Below are 16,623 nucleotides of genomic sequence, written 5' to 3' on the forward strand. Positions count from 1 at the left end.
TGGGTCAGCAGAGTGAACAGCAGTGGACTGAGCACGCAACCCTGGGGGGCCCCCATGCTCAGTGTGATGGTGTTGGAGATGCTGCCTCTGATCCAGACTGACTGAGGTCTCCCAGTCAGGAAGTCTAGCATCCAGTTGCAGAGGGAGGTGTTCAGGCCCAGTAGTTTCAGCTTTCCTATCTGGTGCTGAGGAATGATTGTGTTGAATGCTGAACTGAAGTCTATGAACAGCATTCGGACGTATGTGTCTTTTTTGTCCAGGTGGGTTAGGGCCAGGTGGAGGGTGATGGCAATGGCGTTGTCTGTTGAGCGGTTGGGACGGTACGCGAACTGCAGGGGGTCCAGTGAGGGGGGCAGCAGGGTCTTGATGTGCCTCATGACGAGCCTCTCAAAACACATGATGATGGATGTGAGTGCAACGGGATGGTAGTCATTGAGGCAGGACACTGAAGACTTCTTCGGCACGGGGACGATGGTGGCGACCTTGAATCACGTTGGAACGGTGGCGCTGCTCATGGAGATGTTGAAGATGTCAGTGAGAACATCTGCTAGCTGGTCTGCACATCCTCTGAACACTTTACCAGGGATGTTGTCTGGTCCAGCAGCCTTCCGTGGGTTGACCCTGAACAGGGTTCTTCTCACATCGGCCACGGTGAGACACAGCACCTGGTCATTCGTAGGAGGGGTGGACTTCCTCACCGCCGCGTCATTTTCTGCCTCAAACCGGGCGTAGAATTTATTCAGTGCATCTGGGAGGGAGGCATAAGCTGCACAGTCAGGTGATGTCGTCCTGTAATTGGTGATGTCCTGGATGTCCTTCCACATGCGCCGCGTGTCGCCGCTGTCCTGGAAGTGGCTGTGGATTCGCTGGGTGTGTGCACAGTTTGCCCCTCTGATGGCTCAGGACAGTTTGGCCCTCGCTGTTGTTAGAGCTGCCTTGTTGCCTGCTCTGAAGGTGGAGTCACGGGACCTCAGCAGCGCACACACCTCCGCGGTCATCCATGGCTTCTGGGCACTTACATCTATTGTCCCAATTCCACAGGTGTTTATTTTGTCTTTACCAAATGTTATGAAATAGTCTATTCTTGGATATACAGAATGGGGGGCACGATAATGAGTGTAATCTCTTCTGCTGGGGACAAGGTCCCTCCGCGTATCAATTAGACCAACATCCTCAAAAAGTGTATTAACTTTCTTATGTACCGATTTTGTTTCATAGGGTTTTCTATTGGAAGAGTCTAACTTTGGTTGTAATTGTAAATTTAAATCTCCCCCACATATCAGGAGACCTTCTCTTTCCATTACCATAGTATTGGTAATTTTCTGAAAGAAACTAGTATCACTTCCCAGGGGTGTGTATATATTCAATAGAGTAACTGCATTTCTGTCTATATTCCCCCTTACCAGAATATATCTGCCCTCCTTATCTCCCATTTCGAATACTTTTTCAAAATTTAGCTATGTCCTGATTTATGAGAGGAGAAAAACAAATCAGTGAAGCCCATTCTCTTTAGGTTTCCATGCTCATTATCACTTAAGTGAGTTTCCTGTAAATATACTACATGGGCTTGTTCTTTTTTCATTTTGGATAGAATACTGCTACGTTTGATTGGATTTAATAGCCCATTGACATTAAAAGAAATGAATTTTACTTTGTCCTTAGCCATGTGTATTTATCTGTTAATATATCATTGAAATTAGCAGAATAAAACTTAATCGATCTACTCCCTGAACAAATAAGAACCAAGAAATGCAAATAATTAAAAAAAGGCAACGAAGGTGTGATTCCAAGGCTAAGGTCTCTAGTAGATGGCCCTGTGTTGAGCTAGGGGAAACGTCTAGCTGTGGGGGATAGCCCCTCGTACCTGTGAGTTGAGGGTCTCCATTGCAGTACCCATAAAAGTAAGTGAACAAATCTATATCCATTACACTGAAAAGATTTCCCTGTGTATTCCTCCCTGTGTGTGTATGTGTATATATATATATAGATTCTCATTTAGGTGGGGGGAAAGGAGTGAATGAATGAATAAAAAAGAATAATTGAGTAATATAAAATCCACATTATAATAAGTATTTCTCGAGATAGGTATAGCACCGTCTATTTTCAGCTACAAATTTTTAATTGGATTGAGGTCTGGACTCTGACTTGGCCACTCCAGAACATTAACTTAATTGTTTTTAAGCCAATGGTATCACAGTCCATACTCCAATACATTTTCTTTGTCCTTCTCACTACTTTTCTTGAGCTTTTTTATATTGTATGAAAGATGAATAGAGGTAACACTGCCTAACTTTCCTAAAAGCTTTATTCTGCTCCTTCACAGCTCTTCTACGTTCATCCATCCACCGGGAACAGCTCTTCTTTTATTATCCCCCAATGATCTGGGAATTGATTCCTGAGCTATTCAGTTGAGTATAGAGAACAAGCAATTATTAATCAACTCAATATCCTCAAAAACTAAATGATCCGGAAATCTGCTTTCACATAAATCAAATATGTTTGGCAGGGGTAGGCAACTGTAGCTGACAAGAGAAAATAAGGACTGCATAAAAGCCGAGGAAAGGGCATATAAGGTAGCAAAAGTGAGTGGGAAGTTCGATGATTGGGAAACTTTTAAAATCCAACATAAGGCAACTAAAAAGTTATAAGAAGGGAAAAGATGAAATGTGAGGGCAATCTAACCAATAATATAAAGTAGGGTACTAAAAGTTTTTTCAGTTATATAAAGAATAAAAGGGAGGTGAGAGTTGATATTGGACCACTGGAAAACAATGCTGGTGAGATAGTAATGGGGAACAAAGATATGGCAGATGAACTTCATAAGTACTTTGTTTCAGTCTTTATGGTGGAAGACATGAGCTGTATGCCAGAAGTCCGTGAGTGTCAGTAAGGAGTGAGTGCCATTGCTATTACAAAGGAAAAAGTTTTAGGCAAACTGCAAGGTCTTAAGGTGGATAAGTCACCTGGACCAGGTGGACTACATCCCAGAGTCCTGAGAGAGGTTGCTGAAGAGATAATGGATGCATTGGTCATGATCTTTCAAGAATCACTTGATTCTGGCATGGTCCCAGAGGACTGGAAAATTGCAAATGTTACTCCACTCTTTAAGAAGGGAAGAAGGGAAATGAGAGGAAATTATAGGCCAGTTAGCCTAAGATCAATAGTTGGGAAAGTGTTGGAGTCTATTATTAAGGACAAGATTTCAGGATACTTGGAGACTAGTGATAAATAAATCAAAGTCAGCATGGTTTCTGTCTTCAAGAAAGTAACACGCAAGGTGGACAAGAGTGGCAGCAGATGTCATTTACTTGGATTTTCTGAAGGCATTTGATAAGGTGCTTCACATGAGGCTGCTTAACAAGATAAAATCCTATGGTATTACAGGAAAGACACTGACATGGATAGAGGAATGGCTGATAGGCAGGAAGGAGGCAGTGACTAGTGGTGCTCCTCAGATGTCAGTATTGGGACTGCTACTTTTCACATTGTTTGTCAATGATTTAGCTGATGGAATTGATGGTTTTGAGGCAAAGTCTGAGGATGATACAAAGATAAGTGGAGGGGTAGGTAGTGCTGAGGAAGCAATGCGATTGCAGCAGGACTTAGACAAATTGGAAGACTGGGCAATAAAGTGGCAGATGGAATACAGTGTTGGGAAATGCATGATAATGCATTTTGGTAAAAGGAACAATAGTGCATACTATTATCTAAATGGGGAGAAGGTTCAAACATCAGAGGTGCAAAGGGACTTAGGAGTCCTTGTTCAAGACACCCAGGTTAATTCACAGGTTGAGTCTGTGGTAAAGAAGGCAAATGCAATGTTGGCACTTATTTCAAGGGGAATAGAATATAAAAACAATGCTGAGCCTTTCTAAGACACTGGTCAGGCTGCACTTAGAGTATTGTCAACAGTTTTGGGCCCCTTATCTCAGAAAGGATGTATTGTCATTAGAGTCCAGAGGGGGTTCATGAGGATGATTCTGGAATGAAGGGGTTAACATATGAGGAGCCTTTGGCAGCTTTGGGCCTGTACACACTGAAACTTAGGAAAAATGCGCGGGGATCTCATTGAAACCTACCGGATGTTGAAAGGACTAGATATGGTGGATGTGGAGAGGATGTTTCCTATGGTGGGGGTATCCAGAACTAGAGGGCACAGCCTCAAAATTGAGGGGTAATCTTTTAGAACAGAAGCAAGGAGGAATTTTTTAGCCAGAGAGTAGTGAATCAGTGGAATGCTCTGCCACAGGCTGCACTGGAGGCCAAGTGCATGGTTATATTCAAACATGAAGTTGATGGATTTCTAATTGGTTGGGGCATCAAAGGATATGGTGAGGGTAGGTGTATGGGGTTGAGTGGGATCCAGGATCAGCCATGATGAAATGGCAGAGCAGACTTGAGGGGCTGAATGGCCTAATTCTGTTCCTATGTCTTATAGTCTTAAGCAACTCAAATTTCCGTAGCTCTATGTACTACCCTATTTTTGACAAAGGTAGCCACTCCTCCATTGCTCATTTTCCAAATCGCACCTTATATCAACATGACCTTGTAACTTAAAACATACACAATTTCAAGCTGGTTTCCTGCACATTTATAATATGTTTATTGGACAGATCTTCAATAAATTTCTTAAATCCTTGACCATGATCAGGCCTCTAACATTCTACTGTAAGATTACAAAAAACATTAACAACCCGCCCCTTTGAAGTCTGAATATTATTTACACCTTGTAAAGCATTATGACTTAGAGTTAAGTCTTTTATCTCTAGATCAGGGGTTCCCAACTTTTTTTTATGCCATAGAGCCTTACCATAAATGGAGGTGTCTGTGGACCACAGGTTGGGAACCCCTGCTCTAGATGTTTTTTCTGTAGTTTTTAATATAATTTGAATTTTTTCCATCCTATGTTTAGTTTATGCTGTACAATTTATGACATCTGCCATAGAAGTGACAAACTTTAGTTTATCAACCATCAATGAATCCTTTGGTATACAATCATGCACCTTAAACCCTGTCTTCTGTACTTTCTGCAAAGCATCTGCATATATATCCATTTCCACCCAAACATGCTGCACTTCCACAGCTTTCTTATATACTGGACACTCTGCATAAGCTGAGCTATGTTCTCCACAGTTGCTACAATTTAACAGAACTCCTTCTCTACAATTGCTATAATCATGTTCTCCACCATATCTACCACACATTTTTACCCCTACACACAACTGCTACACAGCTAAATTTGTTGCATTGACAACATCTCAGATGGGAAGACACACAACTTATATAACCCGAATTAACCCTATCAGCAACTTTTCCATCAAGTTTAATCAATGCTGACAGGCTACCTGTTCACTGCACCATAAAACCCCTTTAAAATGTTTAGCATTCATAACTTTTCCCCAGGCTAAATTACTTTTAATTTGGGCAATGGAGACATCGAAAGCAGAGTTTCCCAATCTTTTTTATGCCATGGACCAAATTCCATTAGGCAAGGGATCCGTGGATCCTAGGTTGGGAATTCCTGATCTACAGGCACTTCAGAGATTACTTACCAAAACCACTGTCGTTCATATAATTCCTTGGTGTTACTTTCCTTCCTTCCATCCACAGCTTTTAACCCCAAAGCTTCCTCACATTGCTTACTATCTCTGCAAAATACCATTTTAACGATTTTGCGCCCACAATATTTCCTAATCCTTTCCCCCCCAAATTCTTAGTCTAATTGAATTGATATCAGAAACAGGTCCACATTCAAAATTGAACAAAACCTTTAACTCTTCCTTCTTTTAAAAAACCCTTCCTACTGCCTTCATCATTGAATGATAAACTACTACGTGCCTCAATCGGCCACTTATTTTCTCGTTTCTCAGAAACCAGCCATTCGCCTTCCTCATATAACTATCATCCAATACCACCTCCCTTCTTGCCCGAGAGCAGCTCAGTCCTTTGGCCCAACCCCAATATGATTCAATGTGATCTCTACCCAACGAAAATCCCGAGCTTTCTTAAGTACTGTACTCTATCCCGTTATGTACTGTACTGCCAACATCGCCGCCCAGCCTCAGTGATATGCGCCAACTGCGGCGAGACGGTCAAATTTAACTACGGTGTCTCAAAACAGAAAGAGCGCAGGTGCGTATGCCTACGTTGCCGACTGTGATGTCACTACGGTCAAGGCGGATACGCGCGTAGTTTGCCCCGTTAGGGGATAGTGAGGGAAAGCCGGGCGTGGGCAGGGTGCGGTTTGCGTGGTCGCGCGGCATAAAGACGGCACGCGCAAGGAACGGCCTGTGTGCATAGTCATGGGTTTGCAGATGTCAGTGCGAGCTGGGAGAAGTAGTCTGCGGAAAGAGCGGACTCTGAATGGTGATGCTGGTGAAGATTTACTGGGAGACAGCGATGACCGGCAGGAGGATATAGCGCGTTTTCCTTACGTGGAGTTCACCGGCAAGGATAGTGTCACCTGTCCGACGTGCCAGGGCACTGGCCGCATCCCTAAAGGTAAATGGAGGAGGAGATGAAGCGGGGTTGTGGAAACGAGCTTTCCGTTCGTCGTGCGTGACGACTTTTCGAGGTTTTCTAAACCCTAGCTGTATCCGTTCTCGGAGTTTATTTACAGTGCGTCTTCCTCAAAGCATCTGCTGTGCAACTTTGCCACAATATGTCTGATGTCGTAGCATCCATTGTAACCGCAGGAGGGCGAGTAAATGCTGCGGATAATGTTACACGGAGTGTTGTAGTTGGCTTTTAAGCTCTGGAAATCCTGTTTTAAGTTTGACATTTGTTTAATGTTGTAGGCTCTTAATTGTTGTATGCAATTGTTGTGACTTGAGAATTTAATGGAAGAGGCAGATCAAAAGTCGGTGTATCGCTGTTATTTCTTTGCTTGAGATATTTAATAAGCTGATCGGGTGCGAAATTGTAAGTGAATAGTGTGGTTAATTCCCAATATCGAAGAAAAAAAAATGAAACACAACTTGTTTATGCATTTTTAATGCAGTGAAATGTCGTAAGATGTACAGATAATTGCACCACAGTTGGGGATTTCAGAAAGAAATGCTGTGGAAGTATTTCATATAAAAATAAATGAACAATTTCTTGAATCCCCGAAGTTCATTTTGGTTTATTTGATGATAGTCTCTGGAAGTCAGTTTTATTTCTGGAGTGAAAACCTGGACCTGAAAACTTAAGCTTTCAATGTGGTTATAATTTCTGGCTCTTCTGTACTATTTCAGAATCAGGTTTATTATCACTAGCATGTGATGTGAAATTGCCATTATTCATAAAGCAACCTGTTTGACCTGTTCACTTTACACGTTGTTGTGATTTGCTGACCAGCTTAACTGTTACTGGGGGGAAAATGGAATGTTTTTTAAGTGTGCCAGTTGAACATTTTACTCTTGGCCCAGTCAAGTTTGCATAGTTCTTCTTTGTTATCATGTAGCTTTATCTCACACTTATCTACTGGTTTTCCTTTATCAAATCTTTTACACCATTGCATTGTGCCTAGAGATAATCTTGCCTTTATGAAAGACCTCTATTTGCGGTGCCCTATTCCTTGGTTAATTTAAGTGGCAGGAACTTGACCAAAACTGTTAGCTCATCAATTAACATGCCTAGGGATACCAGTAAACTTTCTGAGACTTCAAAATTCATTAATCCTGAAGAAAATACTTCAATAATGGTACTACATTTTTTAGTAACTATGGCCACTACCTTCAGGAGAACACCTTTTATTGCTTGTACATAATTCTGTTACCAGAAGAGCTGCTTGCACATTCAACCTGCTGACCTGGGCCAACAATTTGGTGTTCTTGCTGGCATTTCTGCAACTGGAAGTTTGAGCTGCAAATGGCTGACTTCTGGGTGACTGGAAGTACAGTTTTGCTGCTTACTATTTTCAGGGGGATTCATTAAATGCTAATAGAGTGGAAGCAATAGTACCAAAAAACACAAGAAAATACTCTATATAAACAGCAGATTTTTTTATGGGTGGCAGAAACTCTTAAGTGTGATTCATGATATTTTCCCACGTGTCAGTGTAGGGGGGAAACTGCTATGGAGGTGGTCTGAAAATGGGGTGTTTGTTGAAGCAGGAAGGTTGATGTTGGATTTGAATGTGAGCATGTGAGGGTTCCAGTGACATCATCGTCGAGAATGGCAGCATAAGCGGTTGTACCAGACGGTGGAAGAGGTGACTCCAGACATGAAGGCCGGAGGTTTGCCCGTCAGTGTCACCAAAATGAGGGAATGCTTGACTGTGGAACTGTCCTGCTCTGCTTAGGAAATAGTGCGAGAATCGAGAAGGCAGGAGATAGGAGAAGGCCGAGAGAAATATATCAGGAAGAGACCAGGAGTTTCCCAAAGACAGTCCTCATCTCCTTCAGAAGAGCCATAAGGTTTAGCTAACTTTAAAAATGTTGAGAAGCTAAATGAAAGCAAAAGTACATGGTGATATACCTATCTCGAGAGATACTTATTATAATGTGGATTTTATATTACTTAGTTGTTATTCTTTATTCGCTCACTTACTCCTTTTTCCCCACCAAAATGAATGTGAGTGTGTGTGTTGGATTTGTTCACTGACTTTTATGAATACTGCATTGGGGGCCCTCAACTCACAAGTAGGAAGGGGTTTCCCCCACAGCTAGACATTTCCTCTAGCTCAACGCAGGGTCATCTACTAGTGACCTCAGCCTTGGAATCACATGTTCGTTGCCATTTTTGTTATTATCTGCGGTTTTTTTGTTCGTATTTGTTCAGGGAGTAGATCGATTAAGTTTTATTCTAATTTCAATGGTACATTGGCAGATAAATACAGATGGCTAAGGACAAGGTAAAATTCATTTCTTTTAATGTCAATGGGCTATTAAATCCAAACAAACCTAAGAGAATTTTATCCAATTTGGAACAATTTGATTCATACTGGGGAAAAATGGTTTAACTAAATGCCTCATAGGCCTGACTTTATTCTCACAAATCAGTGAATCTGTTGTAAAAACAAAAGATCAGTCCCTACTTGTACATAGTTCTTCCCTTTTGCTTGTTTTTTCTCTCCACTCTTCTATAAGTGTGTACTTCAGATAAATACTTTGTGGAGATCTGTGATATAATTATATGATATATAGGTACAATGTCTGAAACACATCTTATGGAAATGTTTGATGATGAACTTTAATATAAAAAATAAATTACAAAAAAAAAGAATGTGAGCATGTGCTACAACCAACTTGCAGTAGTGGAGAGAGTAAAATGCTGATTGTATAGTTTCTGACCTGTTCTTGCAGCAATAATATTTATAGTTGCAGTTAAATCAGTTGCACAATACAGCTATTTTGGTGTGGGAAGATTGTTGCCTCAAGTTCAGAAGTTAAAGTAAAATGTATTATCAAAGTAAATGTCACCATAAACAATCCTAAGATTCTTTTTCCTGCATGCATACTCAGCAAATCTATAGAACAGTAACCATAAACAACATAAATTAAAGAGCATAGAAGGTGACAAACTGCAAATGTAGATATAAACAAATAACAAGAGCATGAAATAAGTTGGTTCTTAAAGTGAGATCATTGGTTGTGGGAGCATCTCAATTGATGAGTGTAGTTATCCTCTTGTTCAAGAGCCTGATGGTTCAACTGTTCTTGAACCTGGTCCTTATCCAAAGTATTCTTGCACTCAGTTATTTCAAATAGGCATTTGCACCATATTGGCATTACTTGAGTTAATGTGCCCAACGGGGCTTGATTACCTTGATCTTAAAGCAGGATGGTGGCAGTAGGCGATTTGTCACATTAATCCATTGTGTGGTTTCTGGCCTGTCAGTCACATCCAGCCTGTGAGATTGGTGCAGGCCTACCCAGAGAACCTCTGGTATTGATAGGCTGCATTAATTGCTCTACTGTTCTGAGTTTGTAATAATGCTAGATGACAAAGATTTTGCTTCCTGAGTACTTTTGAGTATATCTTACGGATTTTTTTAAGATGGTGATTTTCATATCAGCAGAAAATTTCCCTTTCATACACCATTTTTAAAAATCTCCTATATTTGTTATTTCAATTCATAATTCAAGTCAATTAAAATGTTGTCTACAATGTTAGCTAAGAAGTTTCCTATGTTGTCCAGGCATGCTTTGGAAGGGTGGATGCTGCATTGCAGGATAGGTTTTGCATGTATATCAGTTTGTGATCATCTTGATGTGCATGCCGTACATGCATAGCATATTGTGTGTACTCATTATAATATTCTCAGCAGTATTTGTGATAGTGAAATGTCTTCCCAATATTGCAACAGTTGCGATACTTTGTTATATTTGTGGTCTCAAAGACAGAGCATGACTCTTGGTAAGAAAGCATATGAGCTCTACTTTGAGTGTAAAATTGGTGACCAAGGCAAAGCCTGGGCTGCTCGTGTTTGTTGCGCAACATGCACTGTTGATCTTGGCGCTTGGCTCAGAGGCACTCTTAAGACTGTCATTTGCTGTCCCGATGATATGGTGAGAGCAGAAGGACCATGTGACAGACTGCTGCTTCTGTCTGACCAGTATGTTTGGTTTCTGATTTTTAAAAAAACAAGAATATCAATCTCCCTTCAGCCATGAGATCTGTGCTGTATGATGATAGTCTAGCAGTACCAAAGCCACCAGAGACACGGAGTCCAGAGGAGGCAGACTTAAATGCCATGATGCATGAGCCAGGAATGGAAAACTATACTGATAGATTTTGAACCCTTTGTGTCATGTGGACATCATCAGATAAGTCTGAGCTAGTCAGACTGGGTTTGCCAAAAGCAAAAGCAGTATTACTGGGTTGAAGAATACAAGGATGGAATCTGCTGTCACCAGGCACAAAGATTTCTGCAAAGGATTTCGATTATGAGACATCAGTTTCCCAAAATAGCTGATGCCAAGATTAAGGAAGGCATTTTTGTTGGTCCACAAATCACAGGTCATTAATGACAGGCAATTTGAAGAACTTCTAGTGGGACTGGAGAAAATTGCATGGAAGGCATTTGAGGATGTTAAGTTTTCTTGGCAACTACAGAGCACTAAACTGTGGAGCTTATTTGACTACATGCTTAAAGCATACAAAGCCATGAAGTGCAACATGTCACTAAAGATTCATTTTCTGTACTTCCATTTAGAATTCTTCCCCGCAAATCTTGGCATTGCCAGTGACCAATATGGTGAAATGGTTCACCAGGATGTTGTGATCATGGAGAAGTGGTATCGTGGCAACTGGAATCCATCAATGCTAGCTGATTATTGTTAGCTACTTAAGTGAGAAGCCTCAGATACTGAGTACAAACAAAAATCATCAACAAAACATTTTCAGCTTGAACTATTGCAAAGCATCAGCACCGTTTTGTAATTGTAAAAAAAGTTTCTTCACATTCCTGCATGATGCAAGTAGTCTGAAATTGTATTTGTGTTCAGCTTCAAGCAGTCTGTCATGAACAAAAAAAAAATTCAGGAAGCAACACTTTTTTTTGGGGGGGGGGGGGAATCTGCTGTTCCGTGTATAGATGCACATCAGATCTCCTAAATAACTAGACCTGTCAACTGCCAGTTTGCAGTCATGGCACTCAATGCTAGTAGAAAGTATTTAAGACAGTTTGAGTAGCCTTTCCTTTTGTCTCCAGATTTTATTTAAAAGAGACACTGTAGGGGACATGCATTGTGAATGTGCAACCTTCACTACAGTGGGGGATCATAGAAACTTTGGCTGTAATGAAGCCAGTCGAATTGAGCTGGTGCTATTTGTGCTGTGGTGGGTGGGGGGGGAGGAGTCGATGTTTTATTTTACTATGTACGTCAATCAATAAAGTTTTAATTCCCACTTGCTTGTCTGCAATTAAGTATTTTAATAGGTGTGCATGTAATTCAAGGAAGTTCCAGTTTGGTTTTCTGTGACTTGGCAGCTTTCCTTCCCACCCCCCCCCCCCCCCTTAATTTGTGCTGTTATTTGTTTCAGTGTACCTGTTTGAAGGCCTGCAGTACCCTGCATAATGACAAATGTGTGGCCATGTATATGCTGGTGAGAGCTGTCTTTTTGAAGAGGATACAGGGGAAACCCTGTTATAACATATTTTTAAAAAAATCAACCCCTTTGTGAACCTCCTTCCCAACCCCACACCTATTTGTACCAAAAGAAACCCAGTTCTAAAACAACGGTTTTGTTCACCTCCCATTCATTGTGCACAGTCAGTGAGACCGGCTTTATCATCTTTCTTTACCAATACACTGCCTGCATTGGTAGATAACAGCTGCTAGGGTCATTGCTATGGAAGCTGTGATATTAGTAACTATTTTGGAAATAGAGCAGTACATGATAAGTCCTCAATCTGTCTACAAGTAGATTCTGTTATGAGGGTGTGAAGCAGTACAGTATATGGGGATAGTTACAAAAGGTTCAAGTATTGCAATGTCCCAACTGTTTCCTGATCTGATGTAGCAGTTCCCATTATAAAACTTCTCAATGCACCCACCTATATGAGTATAATTGGTGGTGCACTTGACTTCACATTTAAACCACAATTACAATGACCTTGGTGAAACCCTTAAAATGATCAAAAGGCAAAAGTTGAGGTTACTGCAAAATATTTACTATTGAATATCAGTTAAAGTGCTGGCACTTTAAGGTCATGGATCCTAATTATCTAGCCTCCACTACCCCCTTGTGCTAAATACCTGTTTAGGTTAAGATAATGAGAAGGAATAGATTGAAGGATGGGATTATCTTGGGGAGAACATTGGTGTAATTTTTTGATCTCTGGGATCCACTTATTCCCTCACTTGTAAACATCTTGCTTCAGCAAATTTGAACTTGGTCATGCATGGGAGAACTCCAGGTCAGGTGGCATCTATGGAAATTTATCAACTTGTCAGCGATGATGTCAAGTTAGCAAATAAACTTGGGAGAATTTACTTTGTCAAAAGACCTTGGGTTAAAGTGGTAGAACTATAGTATTGCTGCTTCAGCTACCCAGGTTCAATCTTGACCTCTGGTGTTGTCTGTGTGGTATTTCCTTGTTCTTGCTATTACCACATTGGTTTCCTCTAGGGATTCTTCCATTACCAAAGGTGAGTTAGTAGGTTGGTTGGGAATTTAGGGAGAATAAAAATAGGACTAGTGTCAAGGGTTTCTGATGATCAGTGTAGATATGTGCTTTCATCACCAGAGCTGGCTTGATGGTATATCTTCAATGCATAGAAAGTGGAGTACAAAACCAGTAATAACAAGTCACTCGGCACTTCCTTCAAGATTGCTTAATATCACTTCCAGAACACAAGTGTAGGGAGAACAAATTTGTTTTTGTTCTGAATCTGATGGAGCACAGAAATACATAAGCTATGTGTTTGTGTGTACATTGTATGTACATTAAGTGATGCTAGTACATAAGGTGACTCTGACAGGAAATGATAGTGGTGGTGTGGAGGAGTAGATAAGCAACCTTCTACTTGGGGAAAGTAACTGTTTTTTGAGTCTGTTGGTCCTGATGTGGATACTATGGTGCCTCCTCCCCAATAGGAGTGGGAGAACAGGTTATGTGGGAATCTTTCTGTTGTTGCTGGCCTTTTTCCAGCACCTTTCTGTATGTACTGCATGTAATTCCTATTGCCTTGTCTCACTCCTGTTTAACATTCTTTTAGTCCCTTATCTCATTCAGGGTTTCTCTAGATTCTCAGTTTTGATGTTGTATTGATAACTTTTAATAGTTATATTCTCTTTTAAAGGCTTTCCCTAAGGTTTTTAAAAGGTTAAAGACTTGAATCATACCTTTTGAAGATTCAAATAGTGATTATAACAAAAAAAAAGTTCCTGGTTCTTGGTTTGCATATCTTTGACACTAAGTCACCACTTCAGTTTGTTTTTCTGCATATTTGTACTCCACCTTAACAGATGGCTGCATTCTGGTCATGTGGTATTGTGGATTTTCTAGTGGGTTACTGTGTCTAACAGCTCTTATTATCATATGTTCAGCTGCACATGCCTGGAGTAGCTGAATGTGAGATGCTGCTTCTTGTCTTGTCTGTTTTTAATTTTAAAAGCAACCACTTTCTTCCCCTCAAATGAAGTGCTTCTCCACTTCCTGTGCTGTATGACGTGGGTACAATACTGCAACAGGGAGGAGCTATCTTCTGGGACAGACCACACTGAGGCCAGATATTATCTGTGAATCTGAACCCTTGTTACTTCAGAGTTTCAATAAGGAAGAAATAATAGCTTGAATGATGACAAGTTCACAGCAATAGTAATTTAAAGAAGATTCTGATTAGTTTATTGCTGTGCATCCATGTTGAATTGAAATTCTTTGCACAAAGCAGTACTGTATAGTATACATGTAACAATGGTGCAAAAATGCTATTGACAGCTATACTTGGTTATTGCATTATTAAGAGTTTGGAAATGTGATAGAATCACTGAGAGGGGTATGTGAAGGTGCTGATTGGTTCAGAAGTCTGGCAGTGGAGAAGAAACTTGAGTCTGAATGTCTGGGCTTTCAAGCTCCTGACTTCTCTCAAAAAACAGAAAAGGGAATGGCTAAGTGACACAAATAATTAACCATAAGATTTGGGCCGAGACCCTTCGTCAGGACTAACTGAAAGGAAAGATAGTAAGAGATTTGAAAGTAGGAGGGGGAGGGGGAAATGCAAAATGATAGGAGAAGACCAGAGGGGGTGTGGTGAAGCTGAGAGCCGGAAAGGTGATTGGCAAAAGTGATGGAGCTGGAGAAGGGAAAGGATCATGGGACAGGAGGCCTAGGGAGAAAGAAAGGGGGAGGGGAGCACCAGAGGGAGATGGAGAACAGGCAGGGTGATGGGCAGTGAGAGAGAAAAAAGGGGGAGGGAACTAAATATATCAGGGATGGGGTAAGAAGGGGACGGGGGGCATTAACGGAAGTTAGAGAAGTCAATGTTCATGCAATCAGGTTGGAGGCTACCCAGCCGGTATAGAAGGTGTTGTTCCTCCAACCTGAGTGTGGCTTCATCTCGACAGTAGAGGAGGTCATGGATAGACATATCAGAATGGGAATGGGACGTGGAATTAAAATGTGTGGCCACTGGGAGATCCTGCTTTCTCTGGCGGACAGAGCGTAGGTGTTCAGCGAAACGGTCTCCCAGTCTGCATCGGGTCTCACCAATATATAAAAGGCTACACACCAGGAGCACCGGACGCAGTATACCACACCAGCCGACTTGCAGGTGAAGTGTCGCCTCACCTGGAAGGACTGTCTAGGGCCCTGGATGGTGGTGAGGGAGGAAGTGTAAGGGCAGGTGTAGCACTTGTTCTGCTTACAAGGATAAGTGCCAGGAGGGAGATGGGGGGGGGGGGGGGGGAAACGAATGTACAAGGGAGTCGCGTAGGGAGTGATCCCTGCAGAAAGGGGGGGAAGGGAAAGATGTGCTTGGTAGTGGGGTCCCGTTGGAAGTGGTGGAAGTTACCAATTGATTCCAACATCTTCCAAACCACTGAGGTCGGGCTAACTAGTCTAATTTCCTTTATGCTGCTTCCTTCCTTTCTTTGAGTGGAGTGACATTTATAATTTTCCAGTCCTCTGGCACCATGCCAGAGTCCAATGATTTTTGAAAGATCATTACTAATGCCTCTATAATCTCTACTGTTGCCCCTTTCAGAACCCTAGGGTGCACTTCATCTGATCCAGGTGACTTATACCCTTGGATCTTCCAGCTTTTTGAGCACCTCCTCCCTTTGTGATAGTAGCTGCACTCAGTCCTCTTCCCTCGCACTCTTCAACATCTGGCACACTACTAGTGTCTTCCACAGTGAAGATTGATGTAAAATGCACACTTAGTTCATCTGCCATCTCCTTGTCCCTGTTATTTTCTAGCAGTCCTATATCTACTCTCGTCTTTTATTTTTCTACATAATTGGAAAAAGCCTTTACTATTCACCTTGATATTGTTTGCTAGCTTGCTTTCAGATTTCATCTTTATCATTCTAATGATTATTTTAGGTGCTCTCTGTAGGTTTTTAAGTTTCCCAATCCTTTATCTTCCTGCTACTTTTTGTGTTGTATGCCCTCTTTGCTTTTACATTAGCTTTGACTTCCCTAGCCACGGTTGTTCTATTTTGCCATTTGAGTATTTCTTTGTTTTTGCAATACATCTATCCTGCACCTTCCTCCATTTTCCCCAGAAACTCTCCCCATTGCTGCTCTACTGTCATCCCTACCAGCATCTCCTTCCAATGTACTTTGGCCAACTCCTCTCTCGTACCACTGTAATTTCCTTTTGCTCCACTGAAATACTGCTATGTCAGACTTTACTTTCTCCCTATCAAATTTCAGGTTGAACTCTTATCATATTATAATCACTGCCCCCCTAAGGGTTCTTGCCATAAACTCCCTAATCGCCTCCGGTTCATTACATAACACAGTCCAGTATAGCTGATTCCCAGATGGGCTCAACAACAAGCTGCCTTTTTTTTAAAGAAAAACAATGAGATCCATTACCAACTCAAGTTTCCCAATTGACCGGCATGTTAAACTCTCCCATGACTATTATAACATTGCCCTTTTGACTCTCCTTTTCTATTTCCTGTTGTAATCTGTGGTACACATCCCAGCTACTGTTGAGAGGCCTATATATAACTGCCATCAGG

The 16,623-nt window shown here is 41.4% G+C and overlaps 1 protein-coding gene across 1 annotated transcript in view; it reads left to right on the forward strand.

Moving 5' to 3' along the window:
- The first annotated feature begins 6,165 nt into the window (after nt 1–6,165).
- tmem106c (transmembrane protein 106C) overlaps nt 6,166–16,623 on the forward strand; it is a 57,224-nt gene continuing 46,766 nt past the window's right edge. The window contains exon 1 of the mRNA XM_073071094.1: nt 6,166–6,501. Within this exon, the coding sequence (XP_072927195.1) occupies nt 6,303–6,501 (199 nt within the window). The 5' untranslated portion in view covers nt 6,166–6,302. The remainder of the gene's footprint in view (nt 6,502–16,623) is intronic.

This window comes from Hemitrygon akajei, chromosome 18 (genome assembly GCF_048418815.1).
Source record: "Hemitrygon akajei chromosome 18, sHemAka1.3, whole genome shotgun sequence".
In the NCBI taxonomy this organism is placed as follows: Eukaryota; Metazoa; Chordata; class Chondrichthyes; order Myliobatiformes; family Dasyatidae; genus Hemitrygon; species Hemitrygon akajei.